Source organism: Tachysurus fulvidraco, chromosome 1, assembly GCF_022655615.1.
Source record: "Tachysurus fulvidraco isolate hzauxx_2018 chromosome 1, HZAU_PFXX_2.0, whole genome shotgun sequence".
Classification (NCBI taxonomy): Eukaryota; Metazoa; Chordata; class Actinopteri; order Siluriformes; family Bagridae; genus Tachysurus; species Tachysurus fulvidraco.
The window spans coordinates 41,194,605-41,204,604 of NC_062518.1; the positions used below are offsets into that span (position 1 = coordinate 41,194,605).

General features: G+C 34.9%; 4 protein-coding genes across 8 annotated transcripts in view; 2 read left to right on the top strand and 2 right to left on the bottom strand.

The window, feature by feature from the left end:
• Positions 1–10,000, bottom strand: part of LOC113645368 (titin-like) — a 1,056,738-nt gene that overhangs the window by 894,719 nt on the left and 152,019 nt on the right. The window lies entirely within an intron of this gene.
• The window catches only part of LOC113643791 (CD48 antigen-like), a 70,345-nt gene that overhangs the window by 21,868 nt on the left and 38,477 nt on the right, over positions 1–10,000 (top strand). The gene's annotated exons all lie outside the window — the stretch shown is intronic.
• On the top strand, positions 546–4,292 carry LOC113643785. 3 transcript variants are annotated; one of them, XM_047819015.1, is made up of 6 exons: positions 546–846; positions 1,239–1,299; positions 1,405–1,562; positions 2,500–2,766; positions 3,895–3,978; positions 4,093–4,292. In XM_047819015.1, the coding sequence occupies exons 1-6, from the start codon at positions 792–794 to the stop codon at positions 4,137–4,139; spliced, it is 672 nt and encodes a 223-aa protein (XP_047674971.1). In that variant the 5' UTR covers positions 546–791; the 3' UTR covers positions 4,140–4,292. The 3 variants fall into 3 exon arrangements, with proteins under 3 accessions (XP_047674971.1, XP_047674972.1, XP_047674967.1); XM_047819016.1 differs by lacking the exon at positions 1,239–1,299; XM_047819011.1 differs by having other exon boundaries at positions 547–846; positions 1,239–1,562.
• Positions 4,442–9,520, bottom strand: LOC113650171 (CD48 antigen-like). Its single transcript, XM_047818955.1, has 7 exons — positions 9,003–9,520; positions 8,025–8,348; positions 7,463–7,732; positions 7,008–7,118; positions 6,347–6,417; positions 6,124–6,198; positions 4,442–5,320 (listed from the first exon to the last, which is right to left on the bottom strand). The coding sequence occupies exons 1-7, from the start codon at positions 9,067–9,069 to the stop codon at positions 5,240–5,242; spliced, it is 999 nt and encodes a 332-aa protein (XP_047674911.1). The 5' UTR covers positions 9,070–9,520; the 3' UTR covers positions 4,442–5,239.

The following is a 10,000-nucleotide window of genomic DNA, read 5'->3' on the forward strand; positions in this document are numbered from 1 at the left end:
TAAAAACATAACAAATTAAAAATGTTTTGAGCAAGAGCAAGAGTATGGTTGAGAGGACTAGTGTCATTCTCAACTGGTGCAGTGATTTTGCTCTGTAGTGAGTTAAAATTTTGATAGCATAAGTTCATATTCATAAATGAGGATTTTGTGGAAAATAACATTTGGACATAAAAGGAAAAAGTCAGGAAGGATACAAGAATGCTGACTCAAATTCCTACAAGAACAGAAAATAAAAATAAAAATAGAAAACCCCAGAAGTCACTCTTGCTAGTAATGCCACTTAAACACATTATGTAGGAGGTAGATGTAATACTCTTCTTGTATATATTGACCACAACCATCACATTTTGTTTCATATATTTCCAACCTGAATCAGCATTTTATATGCTGGTCAATGTGTCTAAAACAATGCAACTTCTTTAAAATGTAGTAAATTTAAAACTCATCAACTGAATAGCTTTACCATCAACATATGACGTCTCTGGCTACAGGAAGTAGAGCCTGTGCATTAAGTTTGGCTTTTTTTTTAAGAGGTTAATTTTGACTTCCTTTTTTCTGACTTCCGTCTTTCACATGTGCACCACAAAAGTATATCTAGCATGTTTAGTAAAAAGGTTTAGGTTAGAAAAAGTTTAGAAAGATTATTTTAGTAAATCTGTTAATAACAACACATTTTTTCAGGTATCAAATTCACATGCTTTGTCAGAGGTTTTCTTTTATGACTACATCAGAAATTTTTTATTTTTAAGAGCAGGCCGAAGCAGCTTTTCTGTGTCCGTCCGTGTTAAACAATGCTTCAAAGTGTGGCTGTTCCATTACTCTGTTTGGTGGTATGTTTCCATCAAGGTAGGTACAGTATTATAATTATTTTATAACAATTTAGAAACTATTGTTCTCACCAAATGTTTAATGATTTACAATGTTTTAGTTACAAACGTTGAGTGGATAGGGCGGTTCATTGTACATACTGAACAGAACATGTTAGTGAGATAATTTCTTGAATGGAACACTTTAGCAAAATGTTTTCCAAAATTTTTCATACATCATTTCAATTATATTCTGAGATCCTTAAATCTAAAGTTATGATTATGTTTTGTGTATTAAGTTATAGGATATAAGATGGTGGTTGTGCTGGATTAGGAAGTGCTGCATCATAAGCACCATTTTTTAAACAAGACCATATACTGACACTAACTTAAAGTCATATATTTTCTAAAATTTCTTTTTACTTATTACAGCAGTTGAAGGTGAAGCTGTGAATAGTGTTATTGGTTATATCAACGAGTCAGTTGTGCTGAGGTCAGAAGCTGATCCAACATGGACTCTTAAAATTATCCGGTGGTCAATCTATAAGAACACCACTTACATTGCAACCTTTATCAATAATGAAATTAAAATTGATAGGTTGCAACAATTCTCCGGTCGACTTAAGCTCAACACAAATACCGGAGATTTGACAATTCTAAATGTAAAGGCTGGAGACTCTATGGAATACACCGTGTATCTCGAAGGACAACAAAACACACACACAAAAAAGAACAATATCCAGCTGAATGTTCGAGGTGAGATTTCTTTTTTTAAATCTGGATTGTTAATTTAGCAATTCAAAACTATGGGATTTTAATTCTTAAAATAGTCAAATATTTAAATATATTGCTATTTGTGCTATATATCACTGTAAATAAATTAACAAAACATTTTTGAAAAAGCATTTATTTTTAAAGTGTTATTAAGGGGACCTTTTATCCTTGTATTATGGGCATAACATCAAAAAGCTTAAACACCAACACTTTTTATTATACCACACTTGCAAAGTGGTTGGCATTGCCTGCTCAGAAAACCATGGTTTATTCTGAGGTCAGGTGACTACCTGTATGATGTTTTGTTGCATGTTCTATTAATGGGTTTCCACTGTGTTCTCTGGTAAATTCCTACTGTTCAAAACTATGCCAGTATATGGAATGGCTTTGCTATAACTTGGCTCATGGAGTAAAAGAGTCTGTGAATGAGTGAACTGTGCCCTGGAATGGACTAGCATGCCTTTAGGGATAGGCTTCATATCCACCAAGTCTCTGAGTATGGTGCTTTGTGTGGTGTCCATCTTTCAATTTCTCACAGAGTTTTTTCTACATTACTCAGTATCTGGCACTTACCACACCTAACACAGTTGAGTGCCTTCACTCATATTTCCTGTTAGATATAGTGATGTTGGCTGGTTTCTCGGTCACATTAGTTTACACAATTCTCCACTATCTAAAAGCTTCCAGGTCTGTGAATTCATTCTACTGGCATATTCACGTGTGTTTTTCCTACCCTAATTGTGTTCCTTGTTTTTAGCCACATTGTTAAACTGTGGTAAACTGATTTGAGATTGTATATTTGAAATCTTCTGCAATAATAATCAGTCCGTCAGAACTATCAATATTAAGTGGCTAATAGTTATTGGATATTATCAAATGTTAAATTGAAATTTTTGTGGTTATTTAATCATAAATGCAGAACCTTTCCCTGGGCCCAACATAACTCTGCTGCACAGTTTTCTGGACGAAGGGACATGTGTAATCAAGCTTAGGTGTTCCCACCTCAGCAGTAACATTTCTCTCATGTGGAAACCTGTCTTTAATGAGAGATTCTGGAGTGACCCTCCTAATGTCACCAGGGAGTCAGTGATGTGGACAAACTACAGGAACAAAGATGTAACCTTCATCTGCAATGCTACTGATCACAATCTCTCGAAGTCGAGCCAACTGAGTGTGAAATGTCCTGGTAAAGTCAAGACTATTCATTAGTTGTGCTCACTCTATTATAAACATACAAATAATATTTGCACTAAAGGAACTGACATATATATAAAATTATAATGTGTGTGTGTACTGTATATGTATATATTGTGTATATTGAAATTTATACTGAAATGTATACTGGAGAAATGACACTTTGCTACAATATAAAGTAGTGAGTGTACAGCTTGTACAACAGTGTAAATTTGCTGTCCCCTCAAAATAATTCAACACACAGCCATTAATGTCTACACAGCTGGCCACAAAAGTGAGTACACCCCTAAGTGAAAATGTCCAAATTGAAATTGTCCAAAATGAACTGTAGCTCCCCAGTGATGGCAGCACTCATGCAGCCCCAGACCATGACGTTCCCACCATCATGCTTGACTGTAGGCAAGACACACTTGTCTTTGTACTCCTCACCTGGTTGCTGCCACACATGCTTGACACCATCTGAACCAAGTATGTTTATCTTGGTCTTATCCAGTAATCCATGTCCTTATTCTGCTTGTCTATGATGCTGACCACGTGCACTCAACTTCTTTGGTGGACCACGGCGAGGCCTGGAAGCTGTCCTGTTAAACTGCTGTATGGTTTTGGCCACTGTGCTGCAACTCAGTTTCAGGGTCTTGGCAATCTTCTTATAGCCTACGCCATCTTTATGTAGAACAACAATTCTTTTTTCAGATCCTCAGAGCGTTCTTTGCCATGAGGTACCATGATGAACTTCCAGTGACCAGTATAAGAGAGTGAGAGCAATAACACCAAATTTAACACACCTGCTCCCCATTCACACCTGAGACCTTGTAACACTAACGAGTCACATGACACTGGGGAGAGAAAAAGGCTAATTGGGCCCAATTTGGACCTTTTCAATTAGGGCCACTTTGTGGCCAGCAATTTCGACATTAATGGCTGTGTGTTGAGTTATTTTGAGGTGACAGCACATTTACACTGTTGTCCCCATGTTTTAACATGCAAAAAAATAAAAAATCAGGAAAGGGCAAACACTTTACATAGTAAAGCCCGGTTCTATAATGTTCTGGATATGACTGACTTAAGAGATAATGTGTTAATGTTTTTTTTTTTCAATTGTCATGTCCTTCTTTTCTAGAGACATGTCCATCCAAGAGCTGTTGCATATGGTTGATTCTGATCCTTATTTGTTTATTAGTTGCAATATTCTGTATATTTAGAGGTGAGTGACATGCACCTCCATATTTTAAAATATAACTGTTATGTTACATATTGTAATTTCTGTTTTTATTAACATTTATGATTTTTTTAAAATCTCTTTTTTCTTCTTTTAAAGGTCAGATCTCGCGATGCATTACAGCCTGTTGGAATTTTTTAAAATAATTTTTAAATAATTGTAGCATTTCTTTGGTTTGATTAAACATAAGAATACAGATATTATTGTTAAGGTTATTGTTAATGTTATAAGTTGTGAATATAATATTATGCATGTTTTTTTTTACTTTGACCAATAAAATAAGGACAAGTATGAAAATATCAGTGAGTGCTGTACATGGTATTATTTATGATCTAAGATAAGTGACATCAAAAATACAATTGTTTTGTAAAAGTGTTCAAAAATAAAACAAAAAAGTAAAATATATCAAATGTCCAGTAGATAATAGTTGATCAAATATAAACACACATTTATTAATTACAATTTTTATTTGTCTTTGTATTAAAATGTTTCTACAGTAATGTACAATGTACAGTTCAATCTGTAATACTTGTAAGGATAAGCAATGTAGCCTTTGTTGTGTACTAGCCAATATTTTTATCTTCAAAAACAAAGGCCAAGTAGATAAACAAATTGGCAATTAAGACAAGTAATGAACGTGATCTGCTGGATTAGCTTGGAGTAAGCGAAGCCCTACCATCTCCTTAGGAAAGACTGTTTCTTGTTCATTAACAAGAAACAGTCTTTCCTAAGGAGATGGTAGCTTCCAGTACATTTCCTGTCTAAATCTATCATAACAGTATTATATGCTTAATGTAATATATGCTTTTATGATGAACTGCATACCCACTTATTGACTAAATGCATGAAATCAGGGCCTTAGACCTGAGAGGTACTTTAATCAACTAGGTCATTAGATATACACAACAGATTATTACTACAGGAAATATCCCAGGCTGAAAACAAGTGAAGTACCTGGTCATGATGACCGGATCAATTATAAGTTATCAGATTACTCAATTAAATACATTATATTTAATAAGATTTTATGTGAAAATGAGTGTATTCAACTGCATGACTATACAGTGCTGTAGTCCATTATCCATGTACATGATAATGACATTAATATCCTGGCCTCAGACACATTTAGGATTGCACCCGAATTGACCCTTGTACATGACATCAGGGTGACATATGAGAAAATATTTGAACATAGAAACCAAAGAACAGTACATACACAATAATTGATAAAAGTCATTTTTCTTTTTCAGCAAACTTGCTGGTATGGTGAGGATGAGGTAGTGCTGACCTTTGCATGTTGAGGAAATGTCACCTTAGCATAAATAGTCTGTGTAGACAGAAATGGGGACAAAAAGAAGTACAATGTTTAGAAGAATACTCTTACTGTACCAGCAGAATGTCATTTGTGCTCAAGACAAAAAAAAAAATAAAAGAAATGTACTTAAAGCCTGCCAGAAAAACAAATGAGTTGTACAAATGATCAAAACCTTTAACCCTGAAATAGTTTAGCAAAAGCATTTAAGAAGCAATCCAAAATTATAGTGCATGTTTCAGAGACTATCTAGGTAGTCTTAGACATATTACATTATCTGTTTCAGTTAAGTCAGATGTAATACACAAGCTTCAGAGGGGTAGACATTTGAAGAACTACAAAGAGCATTAGATGCACTGGTGCACTGTTATTTCCAGTTATAAAGACAAATTCAAATTGGTTTATGAGGTGAGAACAAGGTCACTGTTAATCAGGCAGTAAACACTAAAAGATCAAGAAAAGATCTAATGTAGATCGAGGAGGTGGCCACATTATGTGAAGACAAAATAATTTCAAAGATAAAGCTTACAACTTATGAGATATTTGTGTGAGACAACAGATAAGCTCTATGCTAGATGGTATAGCAGCAAACTGAAAAAGAGACCTCAGAGCTTACAAATAATCAGAAAGGTTCATAATCACAAGGTTTCAGAGCAAGCTGGTACACAGAGATCATACTGTATGACCATATGGAACATCCAAAGCTACCAAATTGTAATTTTTTTGGGTTGTGATGCTTAAAAAGAGCAACCAAGCTACCTTCAATCTAAAAACTGTGCAAGGCTGTGAATGTATGATATTTACTTAACAGCACCTACCATTTCAGGTGTCTTTCTTATGTCGTCCACGGTTTCATACACTGTCGTTCCGTTATTAACACTGTCTGAGCGTTTCTGTAATGCAAAACAAACTCAAATTACACAGAATTTATATAAAGCCAGTTTGCATTATCTGTCTTTCCTGCCAAAATTACTTTATAGGTCTGAAAATAAATAACAAACAAGACACAAAAACAGAAGAAATCAAAAGTAAAATACATACATCTTTCTGAGCAGTGGCTCCAGAACCGACACATGCATACACTGTTGGTCCACATTCATCAACACTGCGAGCTATATATATATATATAAAAAACAATTATATTAATAGCTAAAAATAGTAACTGAAAACTCAACTTTAACGTTGTGGAAGTCCATCATAGCAGTAGCTACCAATACTATTTAACATAACAGTCCTGGTACAGTTTGTCAGTTGTACTGAAAGCCTTTGTCCATATTGTGTCTGAAATGTCCGTTACTGTATATAATTTATTTATTACAGAAGTAATCATGCTGTTGTAGTAAATATCATTATGACTGTGATTCCATGTTATAGGCAACAGAGGCGGCACATAATCAAATCATAGAGATATTCACTACACCAGTTACTGTATCTTTCCCATGTAACATTGCAACATTGCTTAAATATACAGTCATCAAACACTTTATTAGGTACAAACATTGGTAGGCCCTCCCCTTGCTCTTATAATGGCAACTCCTGCAGATTTTTCAGGTGCACTTTTTGTCACTGGGTTCATTAGAAGGCGGTAAATAGTGGCCATGAATGGATGCAACTAACTTTTCCAGACACATGAGTCTGGATTGTAAAGTGTATCACTTTAGTATATAGAGTCGTAAAGTATGTGTTAGTTTGTATAACACACCTTTGTGAGATCTCCACCAGAAGGTTGTTGCTAGAATAACAGCAATAAGCAAAAGGACAGCAGCTCCTGCTGCTATTAAAATCCACAGAAGGTTTGGCATGTCTGCAAACACTAAATACGTAATAAATAAATAGAGAAATTACTGCAAATACAAAAAAAAATCTCTCAAATGGAGAAATTGGAATTTCAAGGGTTTTAACAAGACTAGTGAAGCATTTGTTTAAGATTTTTAAGACTAAACTGGGACCCTTGAGCTGTAAAGCAGTAATGCTCCCAAATACCAATGCATCGAATCAATACTAAGCTACACCTATTATTTTAAATAAATAATTAAAAAACGTTTTCAAATATTGTAACTGAGATAGAAGTGAGTGACTAGCCTGACACATTATAATGTCACAATGACATAACACTCCACCCCATAACATAGTTGCTGATTTGTATATTTATTGTACCTAGATTAATAATGTGATTTTCACTACAGCTCAGTGTCTCTGAAGCAGAACTGGAGCTGACTCTGTTATTTGCGGTACAGTTCAGTGTAACAGCTCCTCCTGCAGGTGAGAGAGTGAAGTGCAGTTGAGCTCCACTAGCAGTCTTATAGCCGCTCCACAGGTAGGAAACATTCTCAGATCCGAGCGCTGCACATTTCACATCGACATCACAGCTGTTTGTGGACATTTTCCATGTCTGATTCTTCTCAATCTGCACAGATATTATGGGGTCTGGATAAAAAGAAATGTCAATCAATGCTACAAAAAAATCTCAGTTAACAGGCAGCATTATCAGAGCGTTCAGTAACATATTTGACTGGGTTTAATGTTATACTGTATTGTTACAAAAATAACTTTTATATAAAACTGTAAAAATCTTTAACACAATAGTTTTTAAAACACATATTGGGTTCATTCATAATGCATACATTTTCTTTCTTCTTTCAATTATTTGATAGGTATACATTAAAATATCTCTTGTACTTTATAGTCATATCATTAAATTTGTAATAATCCTACTCACATTGAATATAAACTGTAAATTTCTCTGTTGGATACTGTTTTTCAGTTCCATCTACAACCATTTTGAACGTCCCAGCATCTTGGGGTTGAAGATCTTGTACAGTTACTCCAACTTTATCACTATCTTCTTTTAACCGTCCAGTGAACTGGGATTTCTGGTGTGAGTAACCGTCACTTTCAGAGTATGTAGAAAACAGATTCTTCTCATTGAAGAACCACTCTACACTTGACACTGAGTCTTTAGGATGTTTCACCGTTAGATCCAGTGAGCTTCCAGGAGCTCTGTACACCACTGTGTTTGTATCAGCTAAAACAACACACACACCTGCAGCAGGGGAAAGTATAACATATCAGGATTCATGTAAAAATGTTTGTGATGTAAAATCCCTTATTTAATCTACTGTTACAAAGTGTCAGATAACACATTTTAAATGAAAAAATTAGATTTTTGTGAATTTGATCCAGAGCATAAAACTACAACTACATCAAAACTAAGATCTTTATAATTTTCTATTCTTATTATTTTCAGAACCATAAAGCTGGTACAAAGCATTTCACATATAGCCCATTTTCTTTATTTTACAGATAAGCTCAGCTAGAAAATTGATAAAAGCAGACATTTACATGAGCAATAGGTTAAAATGCAGTTAGCGGAGTGACAAATATCAGTCTATTTCTCATAATGATATAGGATAGTTTGAACCTAAAATGTTTCAAGATGGTTGACATTTGCTTTTTAAACCTTTTAACATTATTATTAATGCATATATTAGTACACATCACTTTAATTCAGTGTGCACCTTTTAACAAAAATGTAGATTAACCTAATTATCACAGTTGTTAATCTTTAGCACTTCAGAACATTTTCTAAAAGCCATGCAAAAAACACTCACGTAGAACGTTATGAATTAGATAGATAATTTACTGAAAATCATTCAAACCAATTTGCCTTGTGTCTTATATTTATATCCATACATACCCTGAAGAATCCCAAAGATCAGTACTCCGGAGAACCACATTGCTCTGTTAGTATACAAATGTTTCATCTTGCTGCAGCTCGCCTCAGACTATTGACTCAACACTAATCGCCCAAGTCCAAAACACCAAAAACACTTCCTCACTCACTGGGGGTTTAAGCACTCTTGTAAATGCTTGCTGTGGGTGGCAGTAAAGACAAAAAAGCACCTACAGTCTTTTATATAACGCTCTTTTCACACGCAGTATACTGTCTAAAAATGGTTAGCGGCTTTCTCACTTCTCAACTGTGTCACGGACACTCACTGTGGTTCTGCTAAAACACGCACAGCTTAACAAAGTGGATAAAGCCAAAGTGCACTGACATAAAAGAACATGTTTGTTGTGTAATAAATATATTTTACAAATACTGTTTTGTGTACATGTCATCACTTTTAATACCTGGACCCTGATTGGTGCATTCTAATAAGTTGTGTAAAATTCCAGGCATCTTTTACAAGTCGTCTACATCCTACTTTACTTCCTGTCTGAATGCCAGTAACTCACATCAGCTCCAGATAATAAGCGAGCAGATGAGGAGAAATGTGGTCAAATTTATACACAAGGAAGTGCCACTGTTTCGTGTTGGCTGAAATGGTCCTGATCTGAAAGCAGTCCTGCTGTTTTCTCTGATAATGCTGGTGAAGGGGAAGTTAAGCTCTTGAAACTGACCCGAAGTCAGTACAATGTCTCACTTCCTGTTTAGAGCTGCAGGGGTCTTTGTGCAGAGAGTGAATGCTGCACTGGTGACCACAAGGCTTCACAGACACTGCTTCAAAAACAATAGCAGATATAAATGCACAAAGGGCATTGTCTGAACTTACTTAGGTTCTTACTGCATGTTTTAGTTTTAGTTTTATTCCATTTGACTACTTTGTAGGTTGTAAGTATTGATGTCATGACATGTACAATGTAACTCTTAGTAATTATTCTTGGGAAATGTTTTGTCATACATAAAACACA

Coding starts and splice junctions, on each gene's coding strand:
- LOC113643785 (XM_047819011.1), top strand. CDS start 792: ATGCTTCAAAGTGTGGCTGTTCCATTACTCTGTTTGGTGGTATGTTTC. Junction 2,767..3,894: donor ACTGAGTGTGAAATGTCCTG/GTAAAGTCAAGA, acceptor CTTCTTTTCTAG/AGACATGTCCATCCAAGAGC. Junction 3,979..4,092: donor AATATTCTGTATATTTAGAG/GTGAGTGACATG, acceptor CTTCTTTTAAAG/GTCAGATCTCGCGATGCATT.
- LOC113650171 (XM_047818955.1), bottom strand. CDS start 9,069: ATGAAACATTTGTATACTAACAGAGCAATGTGGTTCTCCGGAGTACTG. Junction 8,349..9,002: donor GATCTTTGGGATTCTTCAGG/GTATGTATGGAT, acceptor CCCCTGCTGCAG/GTGTGTGTGTTGTTTTAGCT. Junction 7,119..7,462: donor AAATCACATTATTAATCTAG/GTACAATAAATA, acceptor TTACGTATTTAG/TGTTTGCAGACATGCCAAAC.